This window comes from Streptopelia decaocto, assembly GCF_964273445.1.
Source record: "Streptopelia decaocto genome assembly, chromosome: 6".
NCBI classification, from domain to species: domain Eukaryota; kingdom Metazoa; phylum Chordata; class Aves; order Columbiformes; family Columbidae; genus Streptopelia; species Streptopelia decaocto.
In genome coordinates this window covers 51412786-51431179 of record NC_138660.1, presented here as the reverse complement: position 1 = coordinate 51431179, position 18394 = coordinate 51412786, and the positions used below count along the sequence as shown (strand labels likewise).

The 18394-nt window shown below is 61.3% G+C and overlaps 1 protein-coding gene across 1 annotated transcript in view; it reads left to right on the top strand.

The window, feature by feature from the left end:
* The first annotated feature begins 1088 nt into the window (after positions 1-1088).
* The window catches only part of ASIC4 (acid sensing ion channel subunit family member 4), a 29477-nt gene continuing 12171 nt past the window's right edge, over positions 1089-18394 (top strand). Inside the window, exon 1 of the mRNA XM_082055603.1 lies at positions 1089-2445. Within this exon, the coding sequence (XP_081911729.1) occupies positions 1870-2445 (576 nt within the window). The 5' untranslated portion in view covers positions 1089-1869. The remainder of the gene's footprint in view (positions 2446-18394) is intronic.

Below are 18394 nucleotides of genomic sequence, written 5' to 3'. Positions count from 1 at the left end.
CAGGCACACACCTCCCCAGCAAAGCCGCGTCTCCTGGGGGAGGTACCTTGTGCTGGACTTGTTCTGGAGGCAGAAAGATGGTGTTTCCCCCACCACTGTGCCACTAGGCAGGGTCACAGAGGGTAGCTTGACTTGTGGGTAGGGGTTCCATCTCAGCCTTTGTAGCAGAGCTAACCCTCCATCACCAGCAGGGGAAACTGAGGCAGAAAGCTGGGAGAGATCACGACTTGCTGGCAAAAGATGCTGTGCATGAGGAGCAGACAGATCCATGCACCATATGGCTCTGCAGTTGGTGCTGCAGGGTGAAGCCGTAACCTCACTGAAGCACTGACCCCACTGAGCAATGCAGGCGGAGCCCCACTGCTGTGGGCAGGATGGGGCAGCAGGACATTCTGCTTTCCCTGCTGCCACAGGAGCTGGCTCCTGCATGGGGCTAGATGCGAGTGTGCCATGGAGGGGCAAGGGCTCACTGGGGCAGGAGAGGGTGAGCGGTGATCCTGGCTCAGCCTTTCTACCAGAGCTGATCACGACCTGTGGGGATCCACACTTCTTGTGTGCTGTTGTGGGGAAATGTGGACCACAGCGTGCAGCACAAAGGGTGGTGTGGGGCAGAAATGAAGCTGGGGGAGCCCAGCCCGAGCGCACAGCAAGCACAGCAGGGACGGGGGTGGTGGACACGGCGGGTGGGTGTTGGTGCTGCCGCCCTCCCGGCTCCGGGGCACCGAGGAGCACGGGCTGGGAGTGAAAGGGGAGGGCGGGGAGGTGCAACCCCGGCGCCCCGTCTTCAGTCCCGCTCCGGCGGCTGCTTGCCGGCCGCGTCTCGCTGGGGCCGGTGCCGGGACCGGGACCGACGGGGCTCGTCGCCCGCCGACTTGGGGCGCGGCGGGCCGCGGCAGGGAGGCGGTTAACGGCCAGGGAGCCGCCGAGGCAGGAGGAGTCCGCAGGCGGGCGAGCAGGAGGGGGCCGCCGGGCGAGCTGCCCGTAGGCTGCCCGCCCCCGCCGAGCCGAGCCCAGCCGAGCCCGGCCGCGCCGCGCCGCGCTCTGCCCCGGGGCGCACGGGCCGGCGGGGCACGGCGGGGCGAGGCGGCGAGCACGGCGGCGGCGGCGGCAGCGGGGGGCAGGCTCCGCGCCCCGCCCGCCTCGGCACGGCACGGCACGGCACAGCACTACTCGCCTCGGCTCGGCTCGGCACAGCACGGCACGGCACGGAGAGGCATCGCACGGCGCGGAGCGGCGCGGCTCGACATCGCGCGGAGCAGCACGGCGCGGCACAGCACGGCTCGGTTCCACTCGGCTCGGCACGGCACGGCGCGGCTCTGACAGCTCCTGAGCCATTCAAACAAGTGGCTCCGGCAGCACTTCGGAGCTGGGTCTGAGGAGAGGGTGCAGCGTGGCTCATTGCCCCAGAGGCACCGGGCCCTTCACACTGCCTCTTTTCTCTGGCGCTCGCTCTTTATTTGACGATGAAATAATGTTGACATGTCTTGAATTATTAAGTATTCCCTGGATTTTATTAGCACATGATGCCTAAATGCTGTGTATATCTGCCGGGGTCTTAACCAGACAGGAGCGAAGGAGAGAGGCAGAGAGACAGAGCAAGGGAGAAGAGAGAGAGGGGTTTTTGACAGCTGTATTTGTGCTGATAAGCGAAGGCACAAGGAGACGATCGACTGGTGAGACAAGAGGGAAGCGGCGGCTCAGAGCTGCTGAGAGGGGCTGTGCTTCTCTCCCGAGACGGCTCGGCCCTCCCGGCGCCGTGCTGGGGCTTGGGGGGGACCCGAGCCCCCTCCCAGTGCCTGGCCGGGCTCTCGGCCGCTGCCCGTGCCAGGGGGCAGCTCGCTGGCTGGGCACACCAGCTGTGCGGGGCAGATGCCGATTGAGATCGTGTGTAAAATCAAATTTGCCGAGGAGGATGAGAAGCAGAAGGAGAAAGAAGAAGGGGATAAGGAGAGCCTGATTGAGGAGCCTGCCCGGCCCCGCTCCCGGGACCTGGCCACTTTTGCCAGCGCCAGCACCCTGCACGGCCTGGGACACATCTGCAGATCTGGGCGCCTGGGTGTGCGCCAGACCCTCTGGGCATTTGCCTTCCTGGTCTCGCTCGCCTTCTTCCTCTACCAGGCGGCCAAGTCAGCGCTGCTTTACCTGGAGCACCCCCACGTCATGGCCCTGGATGAGGAGGCCATCCGTGAGATGGTCTTCCCTGCCATCACCATCTGCAACATCAACCGCTATCGCCACTCGGCGCTCACCGATGCCGACATCTTCCACTTGGCCAACATGACCGGGTTGCCCCCCAAGGACCGGGATGGCCACAAGGCCACGGACCTGCTCTATCCTGACCCTGACATGGCTGACATTGTCAACCGCACCGGCCACCAGCTCGATGACATGCTCAAGAGCTGCAACTTCAGCGGCGAGAACTGCTCCTCCCGTGATTTCACTGTGGTGAGTGCACGCCTGACTCAGCTTCCCTGGGGACTCCACCTGGCGCGGGGGCACCCACCCTGCTGCGCCTCACCGGAGCAGGGCTCCCTGGCTCACTCCGGCTGCTGAAGTTTGCGTCTCTCTCTGTTTGAGTTTCCCTCCAAGTTTCACACGGAGAGAGAGAGAGAGGATAGTCTGTGTGAGCTCTTGGGAGGGCTGTGTGCCGCAGCACTGGGCTACCAGCAGGTCCGTGCCATAGAGGCTCGCAGGCAGGAGCGAGGACAAGGGGGGAGTGGGGCTCAGCGGTCCCTGGAGTGGGTGTGCAGCAGGCAGGGGGAGAGCTGTGGTGTAGAACCCTGCTCCAGCCTGCGCTTCCTCGTGGGTTGAAGTGCTCTGACACCAGCTGCTTTGCAAAGCAGGGGTGGCTGAGGGGGGTGGACAGAGACCCCTTTGCACATAGGGCAGCCCTTCTGTGTTTCAGAGGGTTGGCACTAGGATGTGTGTGAATCTGGAAGCTGACAGCATTGCACATGCATGTGTGCACAGACACACACTCACGCCAAGCGGCTCCGCTCCGGAGGCACAGCTATGGCAGGGCGAGTCGGGGGCTGCCTGGGGCTGACCACTCGCTGCCCGGGGCTTGCTGGCAGGGTCTCCCCCCGGCAGCACTCTGCATGCCCAGGCAGTGAGCTCCCGGCCGGGCACCACCGGCATGCAGCTCTCACTAATATTGAGCCTAGAATCACAAATCCCCGCTGTGGTTTGGGAAAATAAATGTGCTGAACGGGCGGAATACCTGATGGGACCCTTTTCAGACCATAATGACTCTGGAAATGAGCTGCCTCTCTCCTACGGCTGCCAGGGGCTACTGCTCGGCTGGCTCGCTGCGCTCCCGGGAGCCGTGCTGCCAGCCAGAGCCCGCTCCATGCCGGGAAGGGGGATGCGATGCCACAGGCTGTGCGGGATGCTGGGGGGGGAAGAGGCGGCTCTGTGGGGCTGGAAATGGCTGATGCAGCATGTCCTGTTTCACTTTGTGCCCATTGATACAATGCCTGCTCACTGTGCAGGGTGATGCTGTGCTTGGGAAAGAGCTGTTTCAGAGGGACTGCCTTGTGTGGGGGGGTGACGTGGGGCACTGCAGTGGGGTGGGGAGGAGCAGGAGGCAGCAGTGAGGTGACCCCCATTCCTCATGGCATTTTGCTGGGTTCTGTGCGTGCTCTGCACCAGCTGCCTGAGTTTGCCAGGGAGAAGTGTGGTTCAGCGATGGTGGGATCAGGGAGCTCCAGTGCTGGACAGTCCTGCACATGGCTCAACCACACTGGCTCTGCCCCTGAGGTCCTTCTGGGGCATCCTGCACAGCTTTGGCTTCCGGAATAGCCCAGCCTTGTGCTGGGCAGCAGCACGGCATGGCAGTGAGATTTTGCTTGTGCTGAGCCGCACTGTGAGGCTGGCAGGACAGAACTCAGGCGTATGGGGCTGGGTACAAGCTTCCTGCAGTGTGGACATGGTGTGTGGCATGTGCCATGCTGCGTGGCAGCAGAGGGTGCCTGCCAGGACAGTCACTGGGACATGATTTCTCACTGGGTGGCCGTACAGGACATCTGGCCTGCCTGCGTCAGCTGCTCACGGTTCTGCCCTGGGAATGCCTGGGCAGCCGGGCTCCAGAGTGCCAGCACAGCGCACTGGAGCAGGCTTCAGGCATGAGGATGGCTAGTGCTGGACAACCCTCATCCCTTAGCCCAAGGGAGGGGAGCCAAGGGCTCCTGCAGCCTTCATCCCCTTGTCCACAGCTCAGCCCCCCAGCCTGGCCTTTGAAGCATGAGGGGCTGTTAGGAGAAAGGGGTGTACCTCTCACTTGCCTGGAGCACCGAGGTGAACCTGGGGCAGCAGAGGCTGCAGGGCACAAGTGTGGGGAGGGATGAGGGAAGATGTGACCTCTCTGCTGCATACCATGTCCCAAAGCCATGCTGGGCAACAGCGGGACATGTTGAAGCATCACATCAGCAGCTGGAGCCTCCTGCTCGCATTCCCCGAGCTGAACTGGTCCCTTGTGCCTTCTCCTGGGAATAACTAAAACACAGTGTGAGCTGCTTGGCAGTCAGGGTGAGTTCCAGCTGTGGTGTGTGGGCTTGGGTGCTCCCATGCCTCCTAGCTGTGGCCCCAGTGCAGGGGCAGCTGGTCTGCCCTGCATGCAGTTGTCATGCAGCAGGAAGCTCCAGGCTTCAACAGTCCCAGTCCTGGGTCCCCATGTGTGCATTTCCATTTGGAACGCTCTTGTACCCCCGCTGCAGTGGGTGGATACGTGAGTCACAGCATGTCCCAGCAGTGATGGAGGGCTCCCAAACTGCAGCACATCCCAGTGGGACAAAGGCTCTGGGGTCCTAGGGTGCCTGGCCCATGGTGAGCAGTCCCTGGAGAAGAGGTCATGTCCCCAGGAATGCTAGAGAAGGGAAGGAGCTTTTCCTGTAGCCATGCTTGCAGGAGTGCTGGAGTCCCTCCTTCCCTCTGGGCATGAGACAGACTTCAGCCAGAGGCTGGAAGTTTTACAGCATGAGAGTGGCCAAGCTGTGGGGCACCGCCGGCCAGCTGCCTGCTTGGGAGCAGGAGCAGCGCGGAGGCTGGAGCATGTCCCTGTGTGCGGCCGCTTGCAGCCTGTGCTCACACGATAAATAACTTGTGTGGATCCTTTAAGTAAGAGCCGCGAGTGGTAAATGATCTTCCCCTATTTAACGTCACAAATCCACATTCTTTATGGGATAGCAAATTAAGAAACTATGGGGAAAAAAAAATCCTCAGCGTAAGCATCTTCTGTGTAATAAAGCCCGGCTGGGCTGTAAATCTCCCCAGGCGGCAGGGACAGCCCTGAGCCACAGCAAGGCTCCCCTGCAGCCCCGCTGACAAATGTGCCCCCTGCGTCAGCTGCCATAGGGCTGTGCTGGAGCCCTGGAGAAGCCTCTTCCCACCCCTGCGAGTCGTGCTGTGCTCCGCAGCCCTCTGGTCTCCTCCCTGCCCAGGGACACAGATCTGGTCTGCCCCTGCCTGCTGCCCGCTGCCCCCGGCACAGTGCCCAGTGCCTTGGGGAGGGCAGTGGGTGCAGGGTCCCACCGACTGGGCGAGCACAGCTGTGATGCCCAGCATGCGAAGCGTGCAGCGCCGGCACGGGAAATCAATAGCGCTCTTTACGTGCCATTAAGCAGGAGGCTGGGAAGCATCCCCACGGGACTGGGGCTCAGCTGTGGCAGGTGGCTCACACTTGCCCCTGTGTCTGGCACTCCGGTACGCCCACAGCCCATGGCCAGTGCTGGACATGTCGGGGGACATTGTGGGAAGGGAGAGCCCTCACAGCTGTGCTTTGGGGACAGGGGTGCAGGCAGCTGGGTTGGGCAGGGTTCTGGGGGCTGCAGGAGGAGGTACGTGGAGGTGGTTCCTCCAGCTGGCAGCAGCATCCCACCTGCTCACTAGCAGCGACTGTGGCAGGAGGCTCTGCTCGTGGCCAGGCGGGAGCTCGGTGCCTTTCTCAAAACCACGTCCCCTGTCAAAAGCCTTTTGTTTCTGATGTGTGGCTGCTGAATCCAGTCCTGCCAGGGCTGGAAGTTGGGGGGGAGCAGGGAGGTTGGGAGGGAGCAGGGAGGCTGCTGAGAGCTGGCAGCACCTCTCGGAGCTGGCGCCAGCCCCAGCTCTCCAAGCAGGGCCTCCCGCCCGCCGGGATGTGGGCAGTGCAGGAGGTCTCCCCAGTACCCCACGCAGACCCCGGAGGGGAAAGCCCCTGTGCCGAGACTGGAGTAGCATCCTCAGCTGCATCCCACACACATCCTGAGAGATCCTGGCTGGGGGGTGCATGGTGGGGGGCAGCAGGCTGTCACCCCTGCCACCTCCCAGCAAGGCTCTGCCAACATCCCCCCTGCAACCCGCACAGCTCCCAACACGGGGACTCACACTGACCTTTCTGCCAGAACTGTACTTAATAAATGTCACATTTTCAGCCTATTTTTATGCTGGGTAAAAGAGCGGGACTCATTGCTCTTCAGCGGCCCTGCCCAACCTGATGACTGCTCAGCCCTTGACGTTCACTCACGCCATTTCCCCTCTCCCCCGTGTCCAGGGCTGAGTGTGCCCTGGGGTTCGGGGAGCTTCTTGGGTCCCCTCAGCTGCTCACTGGGCTCCAGGCACTGCAGGACCTGCCTTGGCTGGGGCATGGAGGGGCTCTGGGACCAGGCAGTGTTGTGTGGGTCCCAACTCAGTGTCATCCCTGCTGGAGGGTGACATGGCTGCAGGGACTGGCTGGGCTGGGGCTGGCCATGTCCGTGCCCAGGAGAGCATGGAGCATCCCAGCCTAGCCACTGTGCTTGTGCATCCCCAGGTCTGTGTCCCGGGTGGTGCAGACACATCGCAGGTTGGTTGTGCTCCTGTCCAGAGCTGTGACAGCGGCAGCTTTGGTGCTGTTACACATGAGCCGCCTGGGCACGGCTCGAGGCGCTTCTTGTGCCAGAAAACGGGGGACTTTAATGCAATTCGTTGCCATTTAATTTTACACAATTCCTGCTGCTTAATCCACTGAGAAATGCTAATTTATACAATTCACATCTAAAAATAAATGTCAGTCCAGCAGCTACCAGCAGTGGGTAGCTGCTCCTACCAGCCCCCGTTGGAGTCTTCTGCGGGGACCCCAGCTTGGAGCCCACACTGCTCTCCACCCGTGGCTGCTCCTTGTCCCATGGTGCCCAGGCTGTGGCAGCATATGGGTGGATATGGAAGTGTTGAGGATTTGGGGTACTGAGGTGGGACAGTGAAGGCCTGGCTGAACACAGGGGTGTCACTGCAAAGCCCCTAAGCACCGTGGGTCATGGGGCAATGTGGCAAGAGGACATGGGAAGCCCTAGTGATCTGGCTGTCTTTTGGATGCCTGGGGAGGTGTGAGGTGGTTTTGGAATCCCTGCTACCCCATGTTTTCCCCCAGGAAAGATGGGCTCAGCCCCGCATGTGGCTGCACCCCGGGCTGCAGCTGGAGGTGAATGGGGCAAGAGGGGGTCCTGGTGTGAAGGGCTGGCATGGGGAGAGCTAGACTGCATGTGAGGGATCCATCCACGGGTCCGGGCAGCCTCTGGCTGGCTGGCAGGTATTAATTGGTTGCAAAGCACCATTAATGACTGTGGGAGGGGAGAGAAGCACACACCCACCCTGCTTGGGGAAAGGGGATGCATCATTAGGTCCCTAAGGAGGCTGCTCTGCAGGGGACAGGGAGGGGGCTGGATCCTGTGGGGAAGTGGACCAGTGGCTGGGAGGAGCCCACGCTCAGCTCCCCAGGCACTGGCTCTTCTACCCAATCATCTCCATACCCCGCTTCCCTCCTCCTCAACCCACTGGCCCTTGCACCTCACCCCCATCGCCTCCCCTCTCCCAGCCTTTTGCTGGGCAGACCCCCATGCGACCCCAACCCAGTGGGGTGGCACCGGCTCCAGCAGCGACGCCGGGGCGGGGGTGCCGGGACAGCGGGAGGGGGCCAAGGCGGGGGAGCAGGGGGGTGCGGAGGCAACGCAGCGGGGGAGCGGAGATGCTGGAGGAGCCGGCGGCTTTCCCACCGTCTCCCTGATTGAGATCGGATCACCGTGAGCATAAAAAAGCTCTCTTCATAATTATATTTAATGAATTGACTTTAAAAGCTCTTACGCTCTTATCTGGGTAATTTAATATCACACACTTAATAAGCCTGTCTCTGATACGGGGGGAGCCAGCGGCCAGGACGCCTGCGTCTGGTGTGGCTCCCCAGGGATGCGGAACGTGCCACAAGACTGGTCCCACGTGCCGGGCTAGGCAGATCAGGGGACACCACCGTCCCCCGAGGCCAGGGCACCCATGAAGGTCTGTGTCCCCCAAGTGCTGCTGGCTGCAGAGCGGGGTGAGCACCTTGGGTGGCTGCAGGACGGATGGGGCTGGGGCACCCATGGAAGTTTGGTGCCGGTAGTGGGTGCTTGTTGGTGCATGGGGACACAGAGCTGTGGGGCCACGGGGTGGTGGGGATACAGGGCTGTGAGGCTGACGGGGTGCAGGGTGACTGACTTGGGGGTTTCATGGCAGGCAGTGTGGCTGGCTGGGCATGGGGCAGGTCTTGCTGGGGTGCAGGTGCCCTGTGCTGGTGACATGGCTGGATGCCACATGGCACTGTGGCAGGCAAGGCACTGCTGTGACCCCATCCTTGGTGCCAGTGTCACCCATGGCAGGGGTCCCATGGCCAGGCATCACTGGGGGCAACCACGGGCCAGAGTGCACCCTGAGTTCCTGTGCCATGATGTGGTGGCACAGGGATAAACAAAGGCTTGTCAGCACAGCCTCTGCAGTTCTGCTCCCCCGGCTCCTGTGCTGCCAACCAGGGTGCTGGCTGCCTTCCTGCAGGCAGGTGTTGCTGCAGCCCCGGCAGGAGTTCCCAGCCCCCCCGTGACCCATCAGTGCGTGCATGCGGGCGCCTGCGGCGAGCCAGAGGGGCAGGCTCTGCCATATGGAGCTGAGGGCCCTGGGGACCACGGGAGCCTCCGCACAGGCTGGGGCTGGGACCTGCGCCCCATGGCCATAGGGGCAGCCCCAGCATCCCATGCACCAGGCACTCACCGGGCAGCGGGGTGGAAAGCCTCCAGCTGGGCTTGTGTCCCCTACTTGTCAGAGCCAGAGCTGCTGGGAGCCAGCCAGTCCCCTCAGCCTGGCACCATGTCCCCTGTCACCCTGTACCCTCAGGTCTCTGATTCCCAAGTGATGGGGGATGGAGCAGCACCTCCCAGCATCCCCACCTGCACTACCCCAGGACCCGCAGAAGGGATGGGAAGGGTGATAAGGACAGAGTGGCAGTGCCGGCCATCCCCCAGGTGCCAGGGCGCCTGGTGGCGCGGGCTGCCGCGCTAGCGCTCGGTGCCAAGGCCAGGGGGGCGGGAAGGGAGGCGTGTGCCAAGGCGGCGGGGAGGGGGGACGAGGACACAGCTGCCACCTGGCTCTGCGGGGGAAGGGCAGCCCCAGGCAGAGCGGGGACTCCGGGCTCCCTGCTGCCAGCGTGGGGCATGGGACAGCCGTGCCGGGTCTCCCTCCGCGGGGGAGCGGCTGGAGCAGGAGGTTTACGGAGCTGCACTAAGTGACGCAAATGGTTTAAAGCCCATAAAGAGAGACGGTTTTATGTAAGACGACTATATAAAGCGCTGCTGTTCTGCCATTGATGAGATATAGGCCTTTATTTATAGAAGGCAATGTTTGCGGTGCGAGCACTGAAAGCCAGCCAGGGACCAGCAGATAGGGCGTCGAGTCATTTCACATGCAGCTGCCGTCGACACTGTTCACACATTAAAGAAAAAAATTAACAAGTTTGAAGCCAGTCAGGTGGAAAAAACAATAATTGTCAAAAACCGTATTTTCCCCTTTTTCCAATAACAAATAGCTGGAACACTGCTGGGGAGGCTTGGGCTTGCTTGGCGTCTGGGAAGGATGGGCTGCGGCTCTAGCCAGGCTGGGGGATGGAGCGGGCACGGGGAGGCAGCCAGGGGTGGGAGGAGAGCCCAGTGAGGGGATGCAGGGGCTGCTGCCAGCACCCAAGCAGCTAGCAGGGGGTGGACACCCCTGCCTGGGCATTTGTATGCCCGGGACTGGAATAAGAGAGTCTGTGGGCAAGGATAATGGTGCTGGCAGAGCAGCACAGCTGTGTGTGTGCTGGGGAGGGGGGACAAACACTAGAAACATATGGCTGAAGGTGCTCACTGCACAGGGGCTGCAGACAAAGCCCTGCCGGTTTTTCCTGCCTGTCCCAGCATTTATTCTCCCTGCCTGCACACACGGAGATGCTCTGAGGTGATTTCTTTGCCAGATGTGGCTAGGTTTTTACTGGAGAGCAAGCAGCGAGTCCCTGTGGTCAGAGTGCCCTGCCAAATTTTGTTTCATGCACGAAAGGAGGAAAAACTTCTCATGATTAATTGTGCAATAGGGGAGAACATGCTTCTCTCTAACTTGCTCCTTGCCTGTCTCTGGCCTTTTGTCACAGGCACTGCCCTGACATGTAGCCGGGGAGAAGGTGGCAAGCTCATTCCCAGGGCACGCTCCTTACACGGGCTGCACGGACAGCAAGGGTGAGAGGGCAGAAATGTCCCCACGCTTCTGCCACATCCTAGTTCTGCAAGGGCTGAGAAAGGGAGGAAAGCCAGCCAGGGATCACAGCAGGGGAACAGAGTCACACTCGTGCTTGAGCTGCTTCCCTGCAGCTCCCTGCATGGTTCTGTGGGCGTCTGTCCCCTGCTTACACTGCAAAACCTTCCCTCTGTGCTCAGAGCCGTGCCTCCGTGCGCTGTGCAGTCAATGGCGACAGGCAGGGTGCCGCCAGCCCCATCTGCCCACAGTTGTATTGCCATGCCAGCAGCAAGCGGGAGGTGAGCATGAACCTGCTGCTGAGCCCCAGCACGTAGTACCACGCTTCTGGTCTTGGATGGGGGGCCTGGACCTGCACCCTGACCCACTGGGACTCGGGGCTCTCACTTATGCCTGCCTTGTCCCTGGGGGACGTTGCTGCCTGTATGGCTGGTCCTCCCCAGCCACCCTCGCACAGGTGGGGAGGCCCCTTGGTGGAGAACCCCCCAGCTCACTGCGCTCATCTCCAGGTTCAGACACAAGGCAGAGCACACTTTGCACCTGAACGGCTATTAAGTACCGGCTAAGCTCGGCTGGACTCAACAGGTTTTCTCCCAGCGGAACAAAAGGTTCCCTCCTGCTGGCAGTGCCGGGGCGGGGTGGGGTGGGGTGGGGTGGGGGCAGGCGCCAAAAGTGATCACAGGAGGAGGAGGGAGGGCAGGAAAGCCATAGGCCGGGAAGACCTGCGGGTGCCATGTCTCAGAAGCAAGGGGGTTGGGGACCCCTCTCTGTGTTGGGGAGCTCAGCTGGGCTGGAGAGCCAGGCTGGCCCCTGCCCATGGTGGTGGGGCAGGCAGAGAGCAGGGGACCCGCTGGCCCAGTGCTGGCCACCAGCCCCTGGGATGTGCATGGCAGGAGGGAAGAGGAGGCACAAGTCTGGGCAGAACAGAGTCCCTGATTAATCACTAACTGCCGGCCCTCTAGCCAACAGCTCATTAGCTGTTTAATTCCGGGTGCCCAGCATGCTGGAGGGCTACGTGGCTCTGATTGAACCAGCTGCAATCAGGCCATAGCCCCCCTGCCCCAGCCACAGGCGCAATTAGTGGCCGTGTCCACCACGCCCCCCAAGGTGGGCTGGGCAGCGGATGCTGTGGGTGCTGCGGGTACCATGGGTGCAGTCTTCAGGCATGAGTGAGGCACATCGGTGACAGTGGCTGCAGAGGGCCAGTAGGCATCCCCGGGGGCAGGAGACGTGCCGGTGTCTCCTCTTGTATCCTTCTGTATCCCGTCTGTGCCGAGAGCGCTGTGATCCCCGCAGCGTCACGGGGCCAGGAGCGGCTGTCAGCAGTGTCAGTGGCCGTGGTGAGGTGCTGCGCTCGGCTGCACAGGGATGTCTCGCCAGTCTGTCATCCCTGGGGAGCAGTGGCCCTGCCACCTCGCACGTCTCCATGCTGTCCCATCCCTCCTCCACCTGCACCCACAGGGTGGCAAAGCAAGGGTTGCGGGTGTCGCCCATGTCCCTGCCTGCACCCTGTTGTCCCTGCCACCACCCCAGGCTTCATCCTACCCCGGCTCTTCTTCCCCCTGGGCCAGGGCTCTGCCTGAGGTACCCCTCTGGGGGTGGGCTGGGGGTGCTCACCTGGGCCAGGGGAGCAGGGCAGGAGCAAGAGGGAGCTGGGTGACCCAGGAGAGCAGGCACTAGGCATGGATTCTTCCCATGGATCTCATACCCCAACCTGAGCATGCAGAGATGAACACCGCTGTGCCTTCTGGCTGCAGGGGGGTGTTGGCAGCTCAGCCACCCCCCTTTACCCTCCAAACTCTGCCATGCCCTTCACTCCCAAGCTGCCATCCCTCTATTTCCTTGCAGCCAGAAGAGGGATGGAGCCTGTGGAGCCTGGGCCCCCACAGCAGACAGAAGTGTCTCCATCTGTCTTCAGTGCTCCAGCGGCTGGAGCAGGGCAGGGTGGGGGCCTGCAGGTGTCCCTGCTGCAGGGTGTGGTGGGCAAGGAGGGATGGGGAGCACATGGGGGCAAACTGGGGGCCATGCTAGAGCTGACACCTCCTGCAGAGGTGTCAGGGCTGACCCGGCATCTGCTTCTGGGAAGGGCATGGAACAGTCCGCCTTCCCGGGCAGCATGGGTCTGAAGGAGCTATGCAAATCCAGCCTAGATTGATGCAAGTATTAATTATGTCCCAGCGGCTCAGCTCCCACCCAGCCAGGCAGGACACCGGGTGCCACGGCTGCTCACACAGGAGAGATGCTTTGCACTGGCAGTGTGTCCCCTACACGTGTCCCCTGGGTCCCCAGCCTGCTCCCGCCACCCTGCTGTGCACCATGCCAGGCCAGCCTTGCGGCACTGCTCAACCTCGGGGGGCAAAGCTGTCACCGAGCAGGGAGACAAACAGTCCGAGGCAGGAGCAGCATGAGAGCTGTCAAGCAGCCTGGCCTGCCCGGCTCTGAGGTCCTGCTAATCAGACAGCATCTGCAATTACATGTGCTAATTACAGGCTGAGGTTTACAGCAGTTCCTGCCTTTCCCACATGGTGCTGGTGGCACTGGGGCACGTTTCTCCTGCACGAGGACAGGAACAGATAACCAGGGCTACTCTGCTGTCTCTCCCTGCCCAGCCACAGCATGACACAGCTGGGCCCCATGTCCAACCCCATCCCATCCTGTCCCATCCTGTACTGGACATGGGTCCAGCATGTACGGTGCTGTCCTTTGAGTCCTCAGGCATATGGCTGTGACAGTCACTCCATTTCTGAGCACCTGGCTCATCACATCTCCGTGGAGTTGCTTTTCAGAAGGAGTTTTTCCGGCTCTGACGCCCATGTGCTGCTGCCGCTCTGACATCCTGTTTCCTTATCACCTGACATGACCTTAATTAACTCCCTGGGCTGATAACACTCTGGGCTTCTCCTCCAGGAGCTGTATCTCAGCATCATGTCCTACCTCACCTGCTCAGGGACCACTGCAGAGACTGTGCAGGCAGCCTGGAGCAAGGGAGAGAGGGGGCTCCATGGTGCAGGCAGGGCAGGGCAGTGATTGCTGGGGACACTGGGGTTGACATGGAGGGGATGGGGCAGTACTGGAGGGGGTGGGTTGACGCTGCACTGAGGGTTGCAGAGGAGATGCCAGCTGGGTGGAGATGGCTGTCCTGGGGCAGAGGTGGGGGTGAGGCTAGGAGCAGGGGCTGTGCTAATGCCCAGGGCAAGGTGGTGTGGGCAGCAGTGCCCATGGCAGCAGCATCCACACCAGGCAGGCAGAGGTGCAGCGGAGCGCCATGGAGGGGTCCTGGCTCTCCTTGCTGCTGCAGGCAGGGCACAGGGGCTGCTCGGCTGGCCAGGGCTGGGACCTGGGGTGGGGGTTTGTGAGGCTGAGCCAACCCATGGGGTCACCCCTCTGCTGCCAGCCTGGGTGTATTGAAATGCTGGCACTGATGACTTTTGTAGCCACTCTATCTTCCACACTTGGCAAATATTGGCGGAGGGGAGAAGATTCAATAGTGAGGTTTGCAGATGGGAATCTGGATGTGTGATTCCCCCAACTCCTTGCCATGCAGCAGCCCAGCTGCCTCTGCCACAGCTGCCGCTCGCCGGGGCTGAGCCTGGCACGGGCACAGCCCAGGGACAGCAGGGCTGCTCCCAGCACCTCCTCCCTGTGGACTGGTTCCCAGCAAGACACTGATCTGAGCTTCACTGTGTCGCATCATTCTCTGGCATGGGCAGCTTGGACTCTGGAACAGGGTACCTGCCTGGGGGTCCTGCCACTCAAATGCCACCAGACCCACAGGCAGCTCTGCCCTGGCAGCATCTGGGGTGATGCCTTGAGCCCTTTGCAAAGAGTGCTAAATGCTCTCAGCTGGTCTTCTCCTGGCTTGCAGCCACACAACCCTGCTCCCCACAGCTTCTAGTCCCCAGAATCTTAGTCTTGCCCATCTCGGGTGCTCAGCTCCTGTCCTCAGGCTCCCGGCCCAGACAGTGGGTAGGACGGGAGGCCACTTGTTCCTGGGGCATCCGCAGGCAGGGTGCCTCTGCTAATGCTGCCTGCAGTGGGAATTGCATTTTCCTGAAGCTAGGCATGTGATGGAGACCATGGGCATAATGAAAAGTGCGTACGGATACTGCTGCTTACAGCACGTGATGTATGGGCTGCTGCAGGCAGCAGACGGTCCTGGGAACATGGTGCTGGCTCTGAGCAGGGAGAAGGGAACATGGTCTGAAGGACAGAGGAGATGGGAGCTGCCAGTGCTGCTCCCCAGTGTGTGGGAGGTGAAGCGGGCATAAAGAGGGGGAAGGAGTCCCCCAGCTGCAGGGGCAGGTTGTCCCATCCCTGCCAGGACATGTCCCTCCTCCTATAGCAAGCCCTGGGAGCTGAGAGGAGCTGAGAGAAGACTGGGATGCCCCTGCAGACACCAAGGAACCAGCAAAAGAGCAAAGTGGCCAAAGCATCCAAGAAGGACAGACATGCTGGGAGCCCTGGGCTCCCCTAGCCCATTGTTTCCTGCATGGTAAGCAGAGTATGATGATACAGGAACACAGGAATATGGGTCACAGGGTTGTCCCTGCCTGATGGTGATGGTTCCTCCTTCCTGGCAGCCGCAAGGAGGGAGCCCCTGCTAGTGCTGAAGCGCGGGGGCTCTGTTGATCAGCCCCTCCACCCGGGAGTGTGCAGGCTGGGGAAAGCCAACCCCTATCATGTTTGTTCCATTGATTTAGCGCCGTGGAGAGGGTTTAATCAGCCTTTAGCCTGCACGCTCCAGCATTAAGAACAAATCCATTAGCCACGAGATAACCACAAAGGGTTGCGCGGAGGCTGGATGAGGTCCCAGCGCCTTCAAGATGCAAATTGGCAATCAAAGATCAAAGCCACACAGCTCCCTAATCTCTACTAAAAGGGCTCAGCTATTAACGAGCCCTTTCCCGCTGGGCTGTGATCACCCCACTTCACTCGAGCTCCTGATGTGCTGGTGGGTTACACTATCACCCCGACCAGCCCCCCAGCCCCCGTGGCACCCTGAACTAGACCTGGGGAGGAGGGTGCAGCTGGGGCTCAGGCTGTTTGTGTGTTGTTTTCTTCGGTTCTGACGTGCTGGGGTCAAATTAATATTGGCAGAGATAGTGGAGCCCGCAGCATTGTCAGGGGGTTAGCGGCTGGAGGGGAGAAGGGGAAGAGGCAGGAGCTGGGATGGAGCAGGGTGGTGGGGAAGCTGTGCAGGGCTTATGCGGTGACTTTGGGGACAGGGGAGATGCTGGTAGGCAGCTCCCCCTCCCGCTGTTCAGGGATTTAGCCTGTTTCAGCCCCTGCCTTGCTGCACCAGGTGGCTCAGGGCAATCCCTGCTGTCCCCAGGGAAATCAGTGCTGGGGACTGTGGCTGGTGGGGGCAGGCAGCAGGATGTGTGTGAAGGACCAGGGCAGAGCGGAGTACCTTGGGTCCAAATTTGCCTTTTTTGGGTGTTCCTGCCCACCCCATGTCACCCTGGGACAGAAGGTGCACAAGGCTCCAGCTCCCATAGCCACCCTGCCAGCTCCCACATGGTGATGGGGGATGCTGCAGGATGGGAAGCTGCTCCCTGCTCCCTGCCCAAGCCATCCTGCCTGCAGTAGCTCCAGGCATGGCCACCCCAGCAGCCCCACAAGTCCCTTGCCATGTGGGAGAGCCACACAGCCGCTGAGCTGTGACAGGACCTGTGCTGCCAGCACTGTCAGCAAATTTCTGGTAGCACAGATGTGTTCTCTGCTCAACCTGATCTGGCTTGGGGACCAGCATCCCACTGCGATGGTGAGAAGCTGGATGAGGAACCCTGGGATAGGTGGTCAGGGGACAAATTAGCCCTGGTAGTGGGAAACAGAGGGACATGCCCAGTGCCAGCTTGTGAAGTTGCTGCTTGTGGCTCTCATGGCACCTCCAAGCAGCAGCACAACCTTGCGAGAGGAGCAGGCAGTGAGGCCCTGGCAGCACCTCAGCCAGGGTGACAATAAATCTTATCAGTGTAAACCCATCCATAGGCAGTAGGATAACCCCCGTGACAACCCAGCTAGCGTGGAGGTTTCATCTGCACCGTGTCAGTGCTGCGGATTTACAGATAAGTGCAATGGCTGGAGAAACCATGTCTGCGCCGGCACTTGCTGGCTCCCAAGAGGCATCCCCCGCTCCTGCCCTCCCCTGCCCTGTGGCTGCGGGAGCTGCCAGGACCAGTCTGGGGTGACCCAGCGACATATGCCGTGGAGTGTGTGGTGGGAATGCTCAGACAGTGGATTTGGTTTGACACCCGTCAGGGGAGCACACGGATAGGTGAGGATGGAGGGAGTGGTACATGCAGGGCACAGTGGCATTGCCCTGCCTGCTGTCCTGGCCCTGCTTTGTCCTACATGCGCTGTCCCACAGAGCACTACATACTCCATCCACCCGTGGGGACATCGGCATCGCACAGACTGGACCACCAGAGTGGCGGGGTGGGGGAGGTGGGAAGGGAGGAAAGACTAGGGAACGTGTGTGTGTGTGTGTGTGAGACACTGGTAGCATGTCCCCAAGGCTGTGTGACAGGGCCAGGCGTGAGCAGTGCCGTGTGTGAGACAGCATGCTCCGTGGTGCAGCCTGTGTGCACGTCCCTGTGTGTGTACGTTTGTGTGTGCGTGCGTGTGTCCCCGCTCCGGAGGGGCAGCGGGGGGTGCCGGGCCCGGCGGAGGCTGCCGAGCGAGGCGGGCTGGCGGCAGCCGCTGCCCCCGGCCAGCGCTCCCCGGCTCAGCTCCTCCGGCTGCCGGCGGGGCGGCCCGCGCAGCCGTGGGAGCGGTAATGAGATGGAGCAGCAGAAGGACGGCGAGATAAGGCTGCCTGCGCTGCCCCAGCAGATTAAACGCTGGGATTAAGCAGGCGGTGCCAGCTCTGCTGCCTTTTTATCTCGCTGCTTCTCTCCTCTTATTCTCCCTCAGTCGATACTGAACGGTCTCGGAGCTGTCAGCAAAGGAAATTGCTTGTTAACCCTTTAGGGACGGGCAGCGCAGCGCTCCCCGCACGGTTGCTTTCAAAGAGAAGCGGTCCGCAGGGACGGCGCTGCCTGGAGGGCTCTGCCCGCGCCGGGCAGGGGAGCAGGGGGGCTGCGGGGCTGCGCGCTGCCTCCCCGCAGCGTCCCGGCCTGCAAGGGGGAGCAAAGCAGGGCCGGTGGCACCCAGGATCTACTGCCATCTCTCAGCGAAAAGCCACCAGCATCCAGCCAAAACCGTGCAGAGGCACTGATGTACCTGCAGGGCAGGGGACATCCTGCAGCGCTGAGGTCCCTGCAGGGTGACAGCAGCCAGAGAGCAGGGGCTGCCTGAGCTCCACAAAGGACCCTTGCTTATCTCACTTTCGGGTACCCTTGATGTTCCCTGCTTCCTCCAGCCTGAAAGATAGATGGACTCTGTGCTACACCTCTGTGTGAAATCACGGAGCTGGGGATCCTTCTCTGGTCTGTGGCCAAGTGACACAGAGCATCTGTGTCTACACAGCACCACGCATGGCACTGGGTCTCCTCCAGCTGCCAAGAGAAACCCTCTACCCAAAACCATAATTATTGCTTTCTGTGTATGTGCATGTTTTGTTGGGTTTGCAGCAGCAAGGCTGAGCTGCAGCCCATTGCAGCATTTACCCACAGTGTCCTGTGCTGCGTGCCCAGGGATTATGTACCCAGTGCAGGGGGTGTCTGGGGATGGGAAGCTGGCTGGAGAGCACTGGAGGGTGCACAGAGCCATGCCAGGATTGTTGCTCAGATTGTTGCTCAGCACAGTCCAAATCCAGAGCGGAGACCATGTTAGCAGCTCAGCAAGCTTGTCTGGCATGTTTGGGTGTGCAACTTTGGTGCATCTTTCCCATGAGGACCCTGAGCATCTCCTGGCT